This window comes from Felis catus, chromosome A1, assembly GCF_018350175.1.
Source record: "Felis catus isolate Fca126 chromosome A1, F.catus_Fca126_mat1.0, whole genome shotgun sequence".
NCBI classification, from domain to species: Eukaryota; Metazoa; Chordata; class Mammalia; order Carnivora; family Felidae; genus Felis; species Felis catus.
The window spans coordinates 193,305,949-193,327,123 of record NC_058368.1 but is presented as its reverse complement, the minus strand read 5'-3'; the positions used below and the strand labels follow the sequence as shown (position 1 = coordinate 193,327,123).

The following is a 21,175-nucleotide window of genomic DNA, read 5'->3' as shown; positions in this document are numbered from 1 at the left end:
CATTCTTTGTTCAAGGCTACTTACTGGTCCTGGCTTTCTCAGTTCAGTCTTGTGACTGCAGTTGATCATGATCTAACACAGGCAATACTGAGATTCAGGATGAGTTTTCCTGAGGCAGACCGCTGAGTTGCCACTCCCCTGCTCAAAATCATTTATGGCACCTCCATATAAACTTCTTCCCTGGTGCCAGATACACCCTGGATTCAACCTAACTTTCTAGTCACTCACCCCAATATTACCTTTCCGATACCATCCACTTCAGCAAGACCACCCCTGAGTCACTCTGTTCTCTAGAGTGCTCCCTTCCATTAAGTACCCCCAAACTCCTGTCCCTTCTCCAAAAATCTATATCAAATATTGCTTTTTCCAAGGTGTCATTTCTTTCTCCCCATAACAAGTATTAACTCTCCTTTCTAAGTGCTCTTGCCTTCCCCTGCAGGATTTAGTTTCTGTTTCTGTTGTGGCTTACCTTGCCTTGTATAATAGTTTTCTGTGTAATAGGAGTAGGTCTCTCTGTCTTTATATCACTCACTGCACTTGAAATAACACCATGCACGATTGCTATAAAATCTTCAATAAGTTGAAGCATTTCTGAGAAGCCACTGAATGTCTGAATTGCTTTAAGTATTTAAGGAATCACTGAGAAGTAAAAGATCTGATCCCTGTCCCCAAGGATCTTAACATTTTATGGGGTAGAAAATACAATGAGAGAGAGTAGTAAAAGATAGTATGGTTCAAGGATCAGGCAAGAGGCTAACATGAGTTTGTCTAGCCATCAAGAAAGATATGGAAACTGAAAATTGCCCATGTTCAAATAGAGAGAAAGGCAGCCCAGGAATTTCTAAAGTACAAACAATAGAATGGTGATGGAAATAAAAGAGGTGTAAGGAGAGTGCGAAAACATTGGTCATTGGGGTGCCTGGATGGCTCAGTCAGTTAAGCCTCTACTCTTGATTTCAGCTCAGGTCATGATCTCAGGGTTTGTAGACTCAAGCCCCGCATCAGGATCTGTGCTGACAGCATGGAGCCTACTTGGGATTCTCTCTCTCCCTCTCTGCCCCTCCCCTGTTCGTTCTCTCTCTGTCTCTGTCTCTGTCTCTCTCTCTCTCTCTCTGTCTCTGTCTCTAAATAAATAAATTAAAAAAGAAAAGAAAAGAAAACAGTGGTCATTTGTGTAGAGGGCTTGGATTGAGCAGTCAGGGCTATGGTTGAGTCTGAAGTGACAAGGGGAAGAGTGGATTGATTCAGTGGGTACTGGGAGATGATGAAGATCATCTTTCTCTTGAGTAGAGAAACAACAAATGTAATGTAAGAAGTCAGCCACTACTTGCAGGAAAGGGACCACCACAGCTTTACTCACAGAAACTGAAGATTATAGGCAGGGTCTCTGAGCAGAAGCATATACTAAGTCACAGGTTGATGTTGAGTTCCGGCCAGGATGAAGCAACCATTTAGGTTAAATTCCATTCTCCAATATCTAGGCAATAGGACTCATGATGGCCATGGGAGCCATACAAAGGGAACTCAAAAAAGAGATGAAATAAGGAAAATCTTCCATAGGAAAGTGGCTTTCAAGATGACCTAATAAGATGGTTAATGAGTTGAGGAGTGGAATGTACTTCTACCCTTTCTCCTCCCTCTACTTCTCTCACTCTGGGAAGCTCCACTGATGACAGAGAGCTGGACAGTTAATGCTGCATCTGGAGGCTGGTTTCCATGGGAACCTCCACTAGCATTCATCTTCGACCTCACCCCATGGACCACAGTTCCCTTAGAAAAAGGCCTGTGATCCTGGCAGAACAATGGTATGATCATCCTGAGGTCAAGCTTCCCAATAGCCAACAGTCAGTGGTGGGTCACTGGCTCATCAGTAAGAAACCAGAGTTAACTCTGATGCCCCAGGGCCAGCCCTTTCCCACCCATCCCCTCTCCTCCATCAGGCCTGTCCCTCTGTGCTCTATAAACTGTGTTCTCAAGACTCCATGATGGGCCCAATTCAACATCCTCCCTTGGGTTTTGGTCTGGCTTTCTTTTTCTGTACCCCTGAGGAAGAATAGAGGAGTTTGAGGAACTATCTGTCAGCCACAAACAACCAGAAGGTCAGACAAAACTCATTTGGAGGCTCCCAAATTGATTCTTTCTGTGCCTTTTAAATAGTTAAGCCAATCAAGGTCTCTTTCATCTTCTTTTGCTCCACCTTGTTCTTTTTTTTATATGAAATTTATTGTCAAATTGGTTTCCATACAACACCCAGTGCTCATCCCAACAGATGCCCTCCTCAATACCCATCACCCACCCCCCATCAACCCTCAGTTTGTTCTCAGTTTTTAAGAGTCTCTTATGTTGTTCCACCTTGTTCTTATCAAAACCTGTAGTAGTAGCATTTCCACAGGTAGTATGTGCCCGGTGCCATGCTAAATATTTGACCCACATTATTTCATTTCCTCCTCCTAACAACCCCATAAGACAGATACAATTATTTTCCACATTTCATAGATAAGGACACTGAGGCCCAGTGGGGGGGGGGGGGGTATGTAATTTGGCAAAGGACAGCTAGTAAAAGCAGAGTTGTGACATGCAGCCTGGCTTTTGAACTCCAAGCCATCTGAGCACTGGACTGTAAGGCTACTGTTTACTGGCGATGGGCATAGCAATAGTGTCTGCATTCTCAGATGCCACATGCTACAAATGAAGTTTCTGCTTCTTGCATGGATTTGGCTTTGTGCTTGATTCACAGGTGGCTTCCCTGCCTGTCCTTTGTCTTGGTGGAGCAGAACGAGAGTGAACTTTGACAGCAGGCACCTACAAGTTATTGAACCGCTGTAAAACAGGGAAAGTGAATCCCATATCCCTGGGCTGGGGTGGGGAGTTTACCTACACAGTGCCTGGCTCAGAGTCACTCTCCAACCTTAACGGTTTTCTTCACATTTCGCCTTTACCTAAAACATCAAAACTGTTTACTGTCTCCCCAGGATTGTTTCTAGACATCACATATTTTGTTTGGGGCTCGCCTAGGTCAGTGGTTCTCAAAGTGTGATGTCTGGACCAGTAGCATCAACATCATTGGGGAACTTATTAGAAATGCAAATTCTCGGGGCACCTGGGTGGCTCAGTCAATTAAGCATCTGACTTTGGCTCAGGTCATGATCTCACGGTTCATGGGTTCAAGCCCCGTGTCAGGCTCTGTGCTGACAGCTCAGAGTGTTGGAGCCTGCTTTAGATTCTGTGTTTCCCTCTCTGCCCTCCCCAGCTCATGCTATTGTCTCTGTCTCCCCCCCAAAATAAATAAATATTAAAAAAAAAAAAGAAATGCAAATTCTCAGGTATCACACCGAGATCGAGAAACTCTGCCACCTGCATTTTTAAAAGCCCTCTAGGTGATTCTGACATATGCTTAATTTTGGAAGCTACTATCCTAATGTCAATTTAAGTAAATAATTTTGAGCATCTGTGGAATGCTTACACTTGACAGTATTCTCACATATTTGAATTCTTTTGATCCTCACAAAACCATCCTATCAAATAGGTAGGGCAAAAAATTATTACGCCTTTTTTTTTTTTTTTTTTTTTTTTTTAGCGAGGGATTTGATATTCCAAAAGACAACAGTTTCACTTAAGGCCACATGGTCAGCAAGTCACCAGCAGAGAAGCCAGGTCTAACTTTTCCAGGTAAGCTCTGCCTTTGACCAATCCTGCAGAGCACCACTAACAACCTCAGGTGCTGGAAATCACCTCTTAAGACCTCTCAGTCAATGTCAGACAAACCGAAACACTGCAGCTTTGCACAAATCACCTTCCCTCTCTGGACCTGAGTTTTTCTCTATAAAGTAAGGTCATTGAATGTAGCATCTCCCACTGTGTATGTCTCCTACACATATGGGTCTCTTTTGATGCTCAGGGATCCACGGCCAGATAATTTTAGAAGTATTACATCTACTTACCTCTCTTGGAAATTCTCAGTGCATAGTGATCTTCTAAAGGTTCTGAGGAGTCTCACCCCACCTGTTTAAGTTCATATTTCCTAGATTCATGTTTCCTAATTTTCACACTGTTTTTATGTTACACTTATTAACATCCTTCCAGAAATAATGTTCTATGAAACAAATCTTGGAACTGCTGAATGAACTAAGCATTATGATGATGTGCTTCTGTGATTTTTCCAGTCCACAGTCCCTTTCATTAACTCACATCAGGAGGCATCAAACGAATCCATTCAATTCCTGTTACCACCTTCAAAGCTGATCTTCATTCACCTCCCTTTTGGGTAACATGTAGTAGTCCCTCTAAGTCATTTCCATTACTTTTCTCCTCCATTCCTTTTCTATCTATATTAGGGTACAGACAAAAGAGTAGGTATCTTCTCCCTTGCACTTGCTTGTAAGTATTTGCAAAATAATAATAATAATAATAATAATAATAATAATAATAATAAAAGAATTATGCAATGACTATTAGAAAAAAAAGCAGAATTACTATCAAATTCACATTGCTTTATGGAAAGTTTCTTTCCCTGGGTGAGATCTTAAGTCATTCTGAAGCCAGGATTTTTATTCCACTTGAAGCACCTTCTCAAAAACCCCAGCCAATGACAGTAATCAGCCGAAATCTTCTCTATGCAACACCAGTCAGCAGCTAAGTGGGGCACTCATCTGCACACATCTGTCACCAGTTTCACATCTGGACTGTTGTGCATCATGAGAAAAAGCCATCCACCTGGAACAGACTTGCACAGATGTGTCTCTCATTTCAAAAATGAGTTTTGTGGCACCTGTCCATGGAACCTTCTTGGGTTTCCAGGATCTCTTGATCTCAAGCCAACAGAGCAGTGGATTTTTATTTGTGTAGATGCCAGTGCTTCTGCCATTAGGGAGAGGGAGGAAAGACCGAAGAGCAAGGATGGTGATTCCACATGCTAGATGCTCAAAGATGAGCATTTCTTGCAACCTTTTTTATGTTTGTCTACATGGATCTGAATTTTAAAAATTGAATTGTTTGTATGTTTCTTAGGCGTCTTCACGAAAAATACTTGTGATGCTTCTTTTCCTCCTCTCTTTAAGGCCTTCACTCACGTAATTCCCTCCTTCCGAAATGGGTACTGTGCCAGAGCAACAAGATCCTACCCCTCTTCAGTGCTACATTTATGTGTCACCTCTTTTATGATGTAGCCCCCGATCTCCTCAGCCAGAATTAATGCCTCTCTTGTCTCCTGTATCATTGTGTATCTCTTGGCTAGTACATCCAGCCTACCTGGTAGACTGAAAAATTGCGGGGGAGGGGAGGGGTGAGAGGAGGGAAAGGTGGATATGTATACCGACCTCTCTTACTAGTTTGTAATACCCTGAGTGTAGGGACTGTAGCTTACCCTCACCTTCCAGCCTAGGGCTTGAACATAAAGAAGTGGCCAGTAAGAGTTTATTGAGTTAAATTTGCCTTTACCACACTATCAGCTAGGGATATCTTGGCTGCAGGTAAAAGAAACCCAATCCAAACTGGCTTAGGCAAACAGAAGGGCTGGCTCATGTTCCTGGGAACAAATAGAATATATTAACCCATCTTCCTTGGAGTCTGGGGTAAGTCCTGAATTTAGCATGGCCCAAATGACATTCTGGATCAGTTTCTAAATCTCTCACTCTGACTCTCGGGGCTAATGCTCATTAAACGGACTTGAGTCCTATACCATTTTTGAATGAATCGTTCTGACCAGGGAAATGAAGTATACCGATGGCCAAACCTGGGTCATGCACTTCACTATGTAACCAGGGTGATTAGCTGATTTGAACTAGAAGGACTGAGAGTGGACAGGAGTGGTTCTTCTTGTGGAGGAAGGAGGCATGGCTGCTGGGAAGGCAGAAGCCACAGATATCACAACATCCCCCTTCTAGTAAGGTGAGGAAGATGCCCTAACAGTTAGAACTGTCAAACACTGGGATAATCTCTCCTATAAGACAGTGAGCTGATCATTCATTTGTCAGAAATATAGACAGTAGGAGGAATTAGACTTCTGAGTTTCTTTTCAACTCGCACATCCTTTAAAATGCAAAAGAATATTCAGTGGAGAAAGAAACAAGAGAACAGAGAGCTGCTGAGCTCAACTGCATTTTTTCTTCTTCTTCTTCTTCTTCTTCCTTTTTTTTTTTTTTTTTTTTTTTTGCAGAGAGCCGATGTGGCCGTGGCTCCTTTAACTATCACCTTGGTCCGGGAAGAGGTGATAGATTTCTCCAAGCCATTTATGAGTTTGGGGATCTCCATCATGATAAAAAAGCCGCAGAAGTCCAAGCCGGGGGTCTTCTCCTTCCTCGATCCTTTGGCTTATGAAATTTGGATGTGCATTGTCTTTGCCTACATTGGAGTGAGTGTCGTCCTTTTCCTGGTCAGCCGCTTCAGCCCCTATGAATGGCACAGTGAAGAGTTTGAGGAAGGGCGGGACCAGACAACCAGTGACCAATCCAATGAGTTTGGGATATTCAACAGTTTGTGGTTCTCCCTGGGAGCATTCATGCAACAAGGATGTGACATTTCTCCCAGGTCAGTCAGCTCTTCTCAACCCCTTTGCTCAATGCTTATTTTTCTTGGAAAACAAAGCAAATATTGGAAAGTTAAGAGATAGGAATTATTTCCAGACTTCACTGTATTCAGCTTTTCAGCTATGCTTTACAGCCAACTGTCCAGTGCATGCTGTCCATCGGCTGGATGCATCCTGTGTCTGAGCCAGCTCTGTCTGCTATCTGGTTGATGTGCTCCATCAAGATTAATAGGGATAATCACAAGTCTGGTGTTCTGTAGCTGCAAGGAACAGAGAAGGGATGGAGGAGAGTATGGTACAGCTAACACTTAGTAAGCACCTACTATATGCTAAGCAAGGGTTTGAGTCCCATACATCCATTATCTCACTGATTCCTCACAGAAGCACAAGGTGGGACTCTTGTTATATCTTCTTTCATAAATGAGGAACCACACAAATGTTGAATATCTTGCCAAGGTTACAGAGCTTGTAGCTAGGTGAGTTGAGATTCAGACCACCATCCTATGCGACTTTCTAAATGATGGAAGGAGAGCACTGAACTATGAGTAGGTTCTAGTACCGGCTATAGCATGCTAGTTATGGCCCTGAGTAGGTCACCTGACCTAGCAGACCTAGGTTTCTTCATTTTTAAGAGAAAAGGGTTCTCTTTTTCTTAGTTCTGAACAGACCTTGGAAATAATCTAGTTCTAATGGTGATGTAAATTTGTTTCTTGTAGTTCGAACATGGGATTTCTCAGAGGTGCCTCAGATAGTGCATTGAGAGTGCTAGGGTGCCCAAATCAGTGAGGCCGCAGCCTCCACATGGAACCACAGTAGGTCCACTTTGTCTGTTTTATACATTAGACTGCAAATATTATTGTTTTTTTCAAAAAAACGATTCCTAAGCCAAGAAAGAAAAAAAGGAGGAAGGATGGAAAGGCGGCGGGGGCATAAAAGAAACTTGAAAACTCCCAATCTAGCCCAGTCCTCACATTTATTGACCTCCTGTCTTTGTGTATGATGTTCTTTCAACTACATTCTGGAATGTTCATGTGACAGATCCCCTCCAGTTTATCTGATATACAAGCACTGACTGTATTTCCCTTTCCTTTTACAGTTGTTCAGTGTCTATGAACTCCTTTTCCATTAGGCAGTCCCTTGTAGACTACCAAGTTTCTAAAGCATGTGGGGAGGCATGACTTAGAACTTGGCTGTCATAAATAGATTTGCACACATTGTCACCTTCTGGGGGCAAGTTACATAAATATTAAGGCCTTATAGGCAAGTGCTGGAGGCATCTTAGCCACCTGTCTGTTTTGCATTTGAGTGTCAATGAGAACCAATATTCCTGAGTAGCAAAGGAATAAACTCTTCCTAAGGATCTTCCCTCAGGACTCATTTTGGCTGCTGTATAATTTAGGTAGTCTCATTGTTCACCATTATAATCTTGTTTTTCTTTAAATAAGAAGACAGTTGGGGGGTGGGGTGCGTGGGAGAGGAGGTGTGAGACTGGATGCTTGGCCAATACTGGCAAACACATGGTGAAGAGTAGACAGAACCAAGTAGGGGAAGGACTTGCTTAAAAATAAATCAGGCCAGTAGATAAACAGTGGGAAGAAATGACTCTTAGCTAGTCAGTATAACATAGGGCCATCACAATATGCATATGTCCAAAAAGACCCATGGGCTTGTTTTTCTCCATTATTTCCTTCATCAGTGGGCATCTCACCTTCTAATGGCACCCAAGTGGTCTGACCTCAGGATACGTTTTCAGAGTCTCCACCTATTCTCCGATTGTCTCACGTTGGTGGCCCACAAAAGCTAAGTCCTCTGGGAGGCATGTTTGTGTTTGATCCGCACAGAATTTGGCAATGGTTATGCAAAGCTGAGTGGCAGCCACCCCCTTAGCTGATCCTTGCACACTCCACCGCACTGCAGCCCCCAGGTAACCACCTTCATTCCTTTGTTACTCAGCTGGCCCCCGGGAGAGTATTTGAGTTTGTGACCTCGGGCTGCAAAAGGATTTTCAAACATTGTCTCCAGGTCTTCTAAGGGTTCCTCTAGAGTATCTTAGGAACCGACACTGAGGTGAAAAGGAGACTATGAAGGACCCATCCCAGCCTCCTTCCTCCCAATCTTTGATAGAACACCTCCACTCTATGCCTGTTTTTTTCACTGGTAAATGGAACTGTTACCACCTTAAGTATTGTTATGAGGTTTAAAATAGATTGATATATGTAGGACCCATAATATAATATCCAGGAAGCACTATAAGACAAGGGCCATTTTTTATTATTTTACTGATTTTATATATTGGGTTTCTACTAAACTTCACTGGAAGAAAGGGTGCTCACACTGATGTGAAAGCCACTGGACTTCTCCCTTCTTGCGAAGTCCAGGGACAAAGCAGAAACAGCCAGTGGTTGATCCCAGAGACCAGCAACACCAGGATTCCTGAGACTTCTTCTCACAGGAACTGGGAGGAAGGATTTGTCATTTTGGATTAAAGAGTCTTACAGACAAAAGAGTAAACATTCCAGAATAAGAAGTAATATCTACTTGAGGTGGACTTTTCCTTATCAGGCCCACCCTGGCCATTCCCAGAGCTTAGAGGCCTGTAGAAACCCTGAGAGTCAGAGTATACACTACAGTGTATCCTGGAAATACACGCTAAAAGAAAAGGCATGTACTTCATCTCACTTGGGCCATACAAAAAAGACAAGGACACTTAGACAGTGAGTGATCAGAGCCAGAGACCAAGCAAGCAGCTGCAAACATCAACAGAAGCTTTTATTGTTGCTGTCTATGTATTCCCTGATGAAGTCATACGTGTCATGAGCCTCTGACATGCAAAGTACTGTGTCAGAGACACTCTGGGTGCTGTGGTGGGAAGAACTTTAAGGGGCTTGTTTGCATCAAACATCCTTTCAAACGAGCTTCAATTAGTTACTCTTGCTGTTTACTTAAAATATCATAAATCCTCACTAATTTAGAATTTGGAAAACCAAGTGCCATCTGAATTACATGTATGTACATTCATACACAAGTAGCTTTATCTCTTTTAATCTCTTCAAAGTTCATGTTAATGTCTGTCACCCAAAAGCCAACAAAATGTAGCTAAATGTGGTTGCCTGCAATTAACACAATAATCTGACCACAGCAATATGAACAGATAGTTATCTTTCTTACGTTATTAGAAAAACAGAAGTAGTCAGTGGTTCATGGTTCAGTGAAATCAGGATCTGCTGTTTTGTGACTGTCTTGACATTTTCTCATATTCACAAGATGGCTACACCAAGATATTGCGTCCGTGTTCAAACAACAAGAAAGGGAAGGAGTGTTGCCATTTCTGTCTCTTTGGATCAGAAAAACAAAAGCTTAATGGAATACTTCCTACCCCAGCAGCTGATATCTGCTTCTATCTTATTAGTGAGAACAGTGGCCCTTCCTTCCTAGTGGCAAGCAAGGCCAGTAGAGCAAGAATTTAGGTATTCTAGCCTCTAGAGGGGAACATATGGGGATAGATGTTGGGGTGGGTCACCAGCAGCACTGGCCATAGTGCCTGAAGTTAATGTTTTTCTGCACTTATATCATGAATAAATCATCTGTAATTAACACATTCAATGGCATATGCCAGTAAATCCTCTTGAAATTCTTTAAAGACTTTTCCCACCTCCCTTTAACATATTTATATGTGAAATTGGTTTTGTGCAAGCCATTTTAATATTCAGAGTTACGATTCAGTTTAGCTGTGATCACACATTACAATTTTTTTCATTAGGCCGATGGTGAGATTAAAATGCTATCCATGAATTGACTTCATAGGCCTGCTTCTTGTGTCCAACGACCTATTTTTAAGAGATCTTTAGATTCATTTTCCCATGGAGAGGAACATTTTGAGAAGAGATATATTAAAGGAGGGACAAAACTGTCAAAACAGCAAAATTTATCTTTAGTTCCCTCAATCTTCTTTTCTGTACCCTTTTCCCCCTATTTGTGACCAGTGTCATTCATTTATTGGCCATGCATGGCATGCTGCAGTGGGCTGAGGATATGACAATATACATCAATGAGCAGCATGGGGGCTGGAGTGTTTGCTTCAAGGATCTGGCAAGAATAGTGCTGTAAGACAGACATTAAACAGGCAATTGTGAATGTATAAATTGTGATGTGCTATGAATAAAATGACTCTGCTATAACAATAGATAATAAGGGAAGAAGAATTACAGGGGACTTACTTAAGGAGTTCTGAGAAAGTTTCTCTGAGGATTTGATAGGTGAAAAAGAGGTAGGCTTGCATAGAACTGAGAAACATACTAGCCATGTGCAAGGGTCTGAGATGGAAAAGAGCTTAATGCTTTCAAAGATGGAAAGAGTACCCAGTGAATGAGAACAGGGGTTTGAGATAACATTAGAGAAGTAGGCAGAGTCCAGATTATGCAGGACCCTGGATTCTAGTATAGTTTTGGAGTTTTACTTTCAATACATTGAGAAGACATTGGAGAGTTTTAAGCAAGGCAAGGATTGATTTACATGCTAAAATACCACTCCAGGGAGCGATGAGGAAAATGAATTGGGCAGAGAATAGTCAAGAGTGGAAGCAGAGAAACCAAGCAAGAGGATCTTATGGCTGTCCAGAGGAAATTACAGTGATGGAAATTATGATGGTCAAGGAGATGGATTTGTGGGCTACTTTGAAACTCGAACTGACAGCACTTGCTGATGGACTGGATATATGAGAGTGAGGAAAGGGAAGAGTCCAAGGTGGACCCAAGAGGTAGGGAGCATTTGGAAAACATGGAACCACAGTTCCAAAGACCTTTAGCTTTGGGCAGGATCATTAGGATGATCTGGTTTATCCATATCATGTTATGCACAAGGAAACTGAGGCCTAAGAGGTGAAAGGGATATCCTCTGAGGTGACCAAGATAATCCCTTGGGCCTGTTGATGCCCAATCCAGTGCTGCTTACCAGGCAGTCTCAACCCAAGGTTCTATTTATTGCCTGCAAGTGAGCTAAGAAGGAGCCTCTTCAGCTCTTTATTCCCACAGCCCCCACTTACTTATTGGCTTGTCCATGGAGTCCGTACTTTTCTGGGTTCATATGACCTTAGTAAGCAGAACAAGAGAGGTTTAGAAGGTCCTAGAAGAATAGAAGAAAATGGGAAATTATGACTACGGCTTTCAAAACTCTTTTATTCCTGATCTTAAAATGTATCAGAATGTATGATAATTATCTCCACCTAGTGAAGATAATTAGTCTCAGTGAGAAGTCTCAAGTGGAAGAGTGATGGCACTTTGGAGATCTCCAGGAACCTTATACCACACACACCTCCACCCCAGCTAATCTACTTGTCAGGCCAAGCAACTGATTCACCATGGGAACAGGATAACCAATGAGCAGATCCCAAACTAATAACCAACGACAGTCTGACCTTTGCATTCATACAATAGTTCCATAGCAACCAATATGCCATGACACTGAGAAGTGATGAGAAATCTACCCCGTGCACCTCCTGTTTTCCCACCTCCCCTCCCAGAGGCAGTCATGCAAATCTCCTTCTCTTGCTCATCTTGTGTCATTTAAGTGTTGCAGGAGGAAGGAAGGGATGCTGAGAGTAGAAACGCAGGGAAGTTGATGGAAGCCACCTGAAATTATAGAATATTTCGCCTTTAGAAAACATAAGCCTCTTGTAGGACACAGATTCATTGCTGCAAGGAAGAATATCACAAGGGCGTGTAGACAGTTATGATGCAAGAAATGTGTGACAGATGCTTTGTGCCTTGGGACTAGGCTTGGGGGTTTCTGCTGGGACCACCTGCATCAGAATCACCTGTCCCTCTCCATTGACCCAGGTGAGGGGATTCTGCAAATGTAGCAGGTGTGATATGCGCAGGGACTGTCTGGGGGTGGCCCCATCCCTGGGGAACTTCAGCTCAGTGCCTCCTTCCCTTTCAACTTTAATCCTCTGCTACCTGGTGGCTAGACCCAGAGCCAGGCTCCAGTGCCCCGCAGTTTCACAGACCATTGAGAAACACAAGAGTAGAACTTTCAGAAGCTCCAAAAGCCACATGGAAGTATTAAAATGAATGCAGTGACAGGAGAATAAAGGCTTCACTGGATACACAAATGAAAAGCATCATTTTCTGCATCTCGGCCAGCAATTGTGGCCATCAGTAAGAGGGAAGTCAAATTATGTGCTCTCTCTCTCTCTCTCTCTCTCTCTCTCTCTCTCGTGCTCTGAAAGTCCAAGGTTTGAACAGTTTAACTGAAGGAAGATTAATTTTTTTTCTTCCAAAATCACAATATGCAAATTCTCAGAGAGTGTTTCACTAAGCTGAAAGAGATGGTTAGGGCCATTTATTCACTCGTGAAATGTTTATTTAGCACCTATTATGCAACAGATTTGGTTCAAAGTGCAACAGGAGATATTACTGAATAAAGCAGACAAAACTTCCTGCCTTCCTAGGAGCTTACTGTTTAGTGGGAGGAGGCAAGCAATAAACAAAACACCTGTAAAATGTCATCAACACCCCCATCCCCATTTGATAGGTGAAGATTCTGGTATACAAGGAGGGGAAGGACTTAGGCAAGGTTGCGTAAATTGTGAGTGTAAGCTCAGAAACACAAGAATGGAGGCCATCTGTGGACTGTGGTGAACTGGGACATGCATAAGTCAGCTGGAGAAGGCCATTCCCACTCAGTTCTAGATAGTCACTGCCCTGGGAACACTGTACAAATGAAACAAAACATGCCAAGATCCAGCTTGTAGGCCACCAGTTGGAGACCCCTGGAAGAATGGCAAGGAGTATAATGTACCATTGTGTTTTTAATGAATTCAGACACACTTGAAATATTACATTTATGTACTTTTTAAAGGAATTTTCCCTATTCCTCCTCCATTTTTGGTTCCAAGTATAAAATGTGATTGCTATGTTTTTCTCACCTTTCACATGCCTTAGAAAACCCAGGCCATGGATGGGGGCTGCACTAGAAGAGAGATGGTCCCTATGTCTTGTTAACTAAAAAGGCCTGCCCATGACAATATCTTCCTATGTTCCACAATTTCCTAGAGAAAACTTCCTGTTTCCTGTTAAACTTTCTCTGCACATGCAGCATCCGGGACCAGAAGACCCAACTGTTCATTGGAAAGAAGTACGAATTCTACATAGGGAAAAATAAAAGCATTATGAATTGAAATGATGGGGAATGTATGCTCGTACTCCTATGAGGAGTCTGGCGGTTTTGAATGTGAGTTAGGTACACCATCCATCTGTGGCAAATGAATACTTTTGCCCTAGCTATGTTCAAGGAAGATAGTAGGTGAATTAAGCCCAAGGTACCAAGCAGAAGGTAAATGGTGCCAAGCAGACTAACAGAAATGGCACACCTAGGTGACAACAGTCCTGGTGTGTCTCCAGTGGCTTAGGAGGGCCTTAAAATAAGGAAGCACAGTACTTGCTGGAGGCAGAATGCAGCTGTTGTCACAAGGGGCAGGCCCACAGGACTGGAGGAGGGGGTAAAGGAGCTTAGTAGGAAGCGCAGTCTCAGCCTGCTCTTAGCCCACCAGGGGAGTCACCGCCTCTGTCTGTCTCACTTCTCCTTCTTCAAAATGGAAACAAGATGGTCCCTAGTATGTCCCCAGCCTCCCATCTAAGGTGTGTCTCCCTTCGATTCCCAGGTTCAGCCAAGGCTTTGGCCAAACCAAGTTGTGCTTCATTTTGATTCCCCAGCTCTTGTCTGCCCTGGTCATCCCTTCCACTTGGAGTGACTGTTCCCATCTTTCCTGGTTCAACTCTTCCCCCTTCACAAATACTGTCTTCCCAGCCCTGATTACTCCTCTGAAGCTGTGCCTCATAATAATGGTTATGCCTAAACTCTGGAATAGGGTTGCTGCAAGTGAATCCTAGCAGCCGTGCAAGCATGGGAAGATTGCTTCCCTGCACGTCAGTTTCTTCTTCTGGAAAATGGGGTTAAGAAGAAATACTGAATGTGTATTTTGAGTATAAAATTACATAGTACCTGGAAAGCTCCTCCTTTTGTACAGGGCTGACCCAGAGACGGTAAGAGCTGTTGATGTTGCTGGTGCCATCACAACTGTCCCTGCATGTCTCTGAGAGTGTTCTTCACCTTCAGCCCTGCACTATAGTTACCATGTCTATTCCTCACTGAGACATAGACTGGCAAACTGATCTCTTCAGCTCATCTAAAACCTGACACCAGGTGTTGTGTATTCAAACACACTCTTGTTGAAGTAATACATCACTGTCTAAGGATGTCATTTGTTTCATTTAATGGAGAGAAAGAAGTCCAATGGAGAGAATTTCTGGTTATCACTAACTATCTGTGCCATATGGAGAAACTCAGTCCTCGTCTATGAAGGGACTTAGAGATAAAGCAGGTAGAATTAGAGAAAAGGAAGGTGAATAGACCCAGAAAGCAATGTTTCCTGTTATCCTAATATTGCCAGTTACCCCATTTCTATCTCTTGGCTGGAAAAACAGTAGTAATGATTGTTTTCATTTGTTGAAACTACTATGTGTCAGGCACTCTGGTGTTAGATCACATTACTTATCATCATGACAACCTCTACCTCGGTACATCAACACCATTCTATAGATGAGAAAACTTTGGCTCAGAGTGATTAACTCTCTTGTCTACATTTATACAGCAGAAATGGGATTGGAATCTGTGTTTGTCCAATCTCAATACCCATGTTTTATCCTTGACAAATTTCAGTCTTCTAAAACCAGACATCTTCTAAAGGTCCCTGAGGGCTCCCTATAGATTATTAGAATTCATGAAAAATAATAAAAGAAAGGTACCCATTTTCTTCTGTGGGCTCCCTAACTCTGATTTTTTTTTTTAATGGACCTTTTTTTGCCTTGGGTTTTCATTCCATTATTATTCTTTACAGTTTCTGTGTCTTTACAAGCCATCTACCGAGGAAGGAGAGGTGAACACCCAAGAGTGCACTCTGTCCCCACCAAGAGGGAGTGCAGTGTGGCCAGCTGAGTGAGAGACAATTGAAATAGAGACAAAAGCAAAGATACAGGTAGTGCTACCTCAGAGAGGCCAACCTCTTGGCCTCAGCTGGGAGGTGACCGTGGCATAGGGTAGGCTTCATAGTCACAGCCAAAGGCTGGAAAGGGCATGTGATCTCTTTAACTACAGCTCTTTAGGTGGGAATGAGGTAGAGGGAGAAGAGGCAAAAAGGATCACAAGTGGCCTTAAAATTGTTAGTGGCAGGGGGAAGAGACATCTAGGGTGCACACATTTATCCTACAGAAATGGTTGTGCAAATATGACAAGATATATCCATAAGGATGTTCCCCCTCACTGTTTTTAAACATCCAGAATTTGCCTACAGTCCACCAGTAGAAGCCTGCTGATAGAAGTGATGGTTCATCAGCCAGGGGAACCCAGTGCAGCTATTAAGGTAGAAGAACAAGGATGTCTATCCTACTTTGTGAAGATCTTCAGGGTTGCATAGTGGGGAAATAATGGGTTGCTGTGATTCCACTGGTCCCAAATTACAGGTCCTTTTCACTACACCAGGCTGTCTCTCTGGAACACAGGGAACTAGGGGAATGTGTAACTGAGGGCTAAACTCTGAGGCCTGTGGATTTGGCGCTAAATTTATTTCTGAGGAAGGAAAAATTAGTGTGGGCTGTGGTAAAGAGAGGCCTCTGGGAAGCAGTGGGCTGTGCCTTGAAAGATGAGATAAGATTTTCTACAAAAGCAAAGAGAAATGAAGAGGGAAATCTCTGGCGGGGGAATGTCGTGAATACAGGCAGAGAGCTCTCAAAGTTTAATGATAAACTCAATACTGTGACTTTGGGGGACCTATAACCTCTGTAAAGCCATTGGAGTAGCACCCAAGAAAAGAGTCTGAGGTGGGCAAGTTTGGGATAATTCTTCAGTGGCCATCAGGAAGAAATTCCCAGCTCTCCATGGAGCACCTTTATTGATTGGTGTTAAGGCTTGGTCTATCATGGATGGAACAATGTCAGCCAGGTCTAATATCTAGAATTCAGAGGATCCTGGCTGGGCACTCAGGGAGTCCCTGCCAGTGCTGCTGCCAGTTATTTATCTCCTGAGCAGCACAGAAGGAGCTTTCAGGCAGAAAGATGCCTTCCTTATCTGTGGGAAGTCTGGCTAGGCACCCAGCTAATATTCATCTTCTCTTTTATGTCCTGTTCTCTGTGTAGATACCCATTCTGGGGATGGGGAGAGAGATTGGAGAGGGAGTTTATTTTGTTTTATTTCTGGTTACTATGTGTATATATTTCTGTAGACATCAGGGAGGATTAATCCATCAAATGTTTTAACTGAGCACCATCTTGGGCCTAAACCTTGCCTTAGGCACAATGCTAAGCATTATGGCAGATGGAAAGAAGCAAGAAACAGGAGTTCAGACCTCTGACTTTACAAGTCAGTAGAAGAACCAAGATACACAAGGGAAAAAAATGGATAATAAAGCAAAATATGTATTTGGATAATTCCCAAGTGCAAGATTGGTAGTCAATAGGTAGAAAAAAGAAAGAAAGAAATATCACTGAGGACTAGAGTGATCTGGGCTGGCTTAGTGAAAAAGGAGAGACTTGGGTTGGTCCCAAAGGATAGAGTTACATGTCTAGAAGGAACTCCAGGTAAGGCAATTGGGCAATGGGGGAAGCTCAAGCAAAGAAGGACAAAGTATCCCAGTATTCAGAGACACCTGGGTTTGAATCCTAGTCCACCAGTTACTAGCTGTAAGATGTGAGTCAGTAACTTAACTGCCAAGCCTCAGTTTCCTTTCAACATGGGGTTATCAATGCCTATATCACAGGATTCTTACAAGAATACATGAACAAACAAAAACCAAATCATGTTGCCTAATACCTAGCATAGGCCAGGGTTTAAAAAATCTTAATTTTCTTTCCATCCTTTTGTGTTAATCACATCACTTCTCTTCCACTTTATCTCTGGCCTCCCACCAATCATTTATTCTCTGCTGAAAGGTTTCTGGGATTCACTGCATGCATCTCCTTATCTGGCCCAGCACTAGCAGAGGGAAGTTCAGACGCTACTCGCAGAAGAAGGAGGAAGGCTTCCAGTTACAGTGTTATGACTGGAGGATATGGCAGTCTCACTCCTCCTATCCCAGGGTTATTTCTCTCTTAAAGCATAGACACGAACTAGATCTGAGCTCCCATCTGCCTCCCTGGCAAAACTCATCTCCTGGGCAGTGACGTGTCCCTGCCAAACGACATTGTCTACCAGTCCTCTCCTTACCTCCTGGGCATCTGATTTTGTTTCTTCATGGTCAGCATTACAGTGGTTTTCTCTATTTCCCAGAGTGACAGACACTGGTTATGCAGGACTTATAAATATGCAGGACTTTTTCAACAGAGTAATTAAGGGCATGAGCTCTGGAGTTAGACCTGGGCTTATTTCTTCCTTTTAATTTTCTGTGTGACCCTTAGCAACTAGCTTTGCACCTCAGAGTCTCTGTTACTATTGCTATATAACATGAGTCTAAACTTGTGGCATAAAACTACAGCTGTTTTATTATGTTCATGGAATGCATGGGTTAGGAGATTTTGAAGCTGTTGTCCTAAATACCTATAGGTGCCCTCTCCATGCTTTACTTGGGCTTCCTTACAGCGTGATGGTCAGTTCCAAGGACAAGGGACCAAAGAGAAGGTGGGCAGAAGCTGTATCACCTTTCATGACCCACCCTGAGAAGTCACATAGTGTGACTTCTGTCACAGCCACGAGTCCAGGCATATCAAAAGGGAAGGAATCTTCAGTAGGACAAGTGTCAAAATCACATTGTAAGAGGAACATGTGGAATAAGACAGATTGTTGTCGCTATATTTGGAAAACACAATCTGTGGTACCTTGTATATAAAGTGAAAATAATCCTTTTTGGAATCATCGTAAAGATTAAATAAGTTTTTAAAGTACTTAGTGTGGTAGCTGACATGTAATCTATAAAAGTCATGCATTCATTCATTCATTCTCCCCCTTCCTCTCCTCTTCTCCTTTCACCTTAACCTCTCCATCCCTGCCTCTCTTTCCCAGAGTAGAGATATAGACACATATGTGACATTTATAGTCAGTGCTTATTAATGTGTAGTCAGTGCTTATTAATATTTTGTATCCATAATAGATGCTAGTAATTATTTAAGCTAATGAATGTATAGATTAGGTCCCTAATGAATCTACAGAATAGAGCCTTAAATGTCAGGTAGTTTCTTACCTAATCATCTCATTTTATACTTTGGAAAACCAAGGTTGAAAAAGTTTGCAAAATGGGTTAAATTAACACGGAGCATTTTATAATCCAGACTTCAATGAAGCAATTGTGTTGAAAATAAATCAAATGACCCTAACAATGAACAATTTTTCAAATGACTGATGTTTAAATTTCAACACCTTTCAGGATATGTAGGGCCTTTAACTTCATCATAATCCCTAGAGACAAATGAAAAGGGACAGGAGGAACACAGAGCTTGGTGTGTTCTTATTTTGCAGATCTGAACACTGAAATGAGCCAGGTCACTGCCTTTGCTTTTTTGACACTATATATATTGTTCCTGCTCCTCACAGCCAAAGGCACCACATTTAGGCAATATTTGCTCAGTGAATCAGCAAAGCAGAACAGAGATAGCAAAATTGAGATGGTGTGCCTTTTCATCCCTGCACTGAGAAGCAAAGCTGAGGCAAACAGAACAAAAGGGGCATGGTTTATTTTTCAACAAAGCTGTGTAGGGAGCCTAGCTGGCTAAGGACAGGAGTCAGAAGGCATAATTGTGGCCAAGTAACCTTGGGCCAGTCACTTTCCTTCTCATGCCTCAGTTTTACAGTCTGAATGATCTGCTTTAACAATGTAAAGTGTTTACTGAGCGCTTGTGACCAGTTCTCTTCTTAGTTCCATGAAAAATACACAGAAATAAGAAATGCCCGATCTTTGCTTCAATGATGCTTATAGTCAAACTGGGAAGATGTGACTAACACATAAAGAACAGAGAACTTACCAAGCCCGGGTGTATCTTGGGACCCAAGTGCCATCCAAGGATGACCCAAAAGGGAGAGATGAATGTTGGTAGAAGCTCAGTCCTCATCTACCCATCTGGCTGGAAAGGGAAAAAAGGCAGACACATCATTAAATCAGAAGCAAATCTACCAGGTTTCCTTACAAAGCCAATAGCTCCTAAATTTCATTATATCTCCTATATCAGAACTCAAAGAAGAAAAGGAGGATTTTTATACTAATACAAAGAAGATTCATAGTTTTTTTTTAACCTCAACCTCTTTTTTAGTCAATGGATTTTTCCCTCTTAAATTTGATTTGAAATGCTGAGCACAGGAAGATTTTAATTAGAGTTACTGTTTTCCTCTTATCTTCCCCCTTTGACACACAATTTACTTTTTAAAATTTTACTGAGGTATAACACACAAATAAATAAGTGCACAAATCATAAATACATAGGTCAATTAATTTTCATAAAGTGAAAACACCTGTGTGATCAGAACGAAAATTAAAAAATAGTCGGGGCGCCTGGATGGTGCAGTCGGTTAAGCGTCCACTTCAGCCAGGTCACGATCTCGCCGTCGGTGAGTTCGAGCCCCGCGTCGGGCTCTGGGCTGATGGCTCAGAGCCTGGAGCCTGTTTCCGATTCTGTGTCTCCCTCTCTCTCTGCCCCTCCCCCGTTCATGCTCTGTCTCTCTCTGTCCCAAAAATAAATAAACGTTGAAAAAAAAAAAAAATAGAACACTACCAGAATCTCAGGTACCTCTTTTTGCTTCCTTCCCCATAGAAGAGTCATCACTATCCTGACTTTTGACATCATAGATTAATTTTACTGATCGAGCTATTTTGAGTCTCATAAGTAGAACCATACAATATCTACTTTTTTGTGTCTGGCTCTTTTTGCTCAGTATTATGTTGTGAGATCCATCCGTGTCGTCACAGTTAGATGCAGCCCCCCATCCTTACTGTTGTATAGTATCTTGTCATGTAGAGACATCATAATTTATCCATAAATAAATCCATAAGTGTGACTGTCTTTGCAGATAAACGTTTTGGTTGTTCCCAGCATGAAGCCATTATAAATAATCCTGCTCTTTCTTGTAAAAGTCTTTTGATGAACACACAGAATTTCCATTGGGTATATACCCCTGTCACAGATTGTGCCAAAATGTTTTTGCCTACTATTTTCTAAAAGCAAATTTACATCCTCATAAACAATATATGTGTTCTAGTTGCTTCATATCTACTTTTTGCATTTTAGTAAGTGGTGTCATAATATCACATTATGGTTTTAATTTGCATTTGCCTGATGACTCATAGCTTTTTCATATTTATTAGCCATTTGTATCGCGTCTTTTATGAAGTGCCTTCGAAAAAATTTTCCTGTTAGGTGGTTTTTTCTTATTGTTGTTATATTATAAAGCATTCTTAAATATTTTTGGTGACACATATTATGAGATGTCCGTTATCAATATCTTCTGTTCTGTGGCTTGTCTTTGCAGTATCTTGACAGTGTTGTATGATAACAGAGATAGTTTTAATGTAGTCAGTTTCACAAGTTTTTCCTTTATGGCTAGTACTATTTGTGTGTTCTTTTAAGAAGTCTTTGGCTACCTCAAAACCATGAAGATATTCTTCTATAATTTCTCCTG

The 21,175-nt window shown here is 42.1% G+C and overlaps 1 protein-coding gene across 2 annotated transcripts in view; it reads left to right on the top strand.

Annotated features, from left to right (window-relative positions):
* The window catches only part of GRIA1 (glutamate ionotropic receptor AMPA type subunit 1), a 306,263-nt gene that overhangs the window by 211,370 nt on the left and 73,718 nt on the right, over positions 1-21,175 (top strand). For both annotated transcript variants that reach the window (XM_003981365.5, XM_003981366.5), the window contains exon 11: positions 6,155-6,525. In XM_003981365.5, coding sequence (XP_003981414.1) covers positions 6,155-6,525 — 371 coding nt within the window. The remainder of the gene's footprint in view (positions 1-6,154; positions 6,526-21,175) is intronic.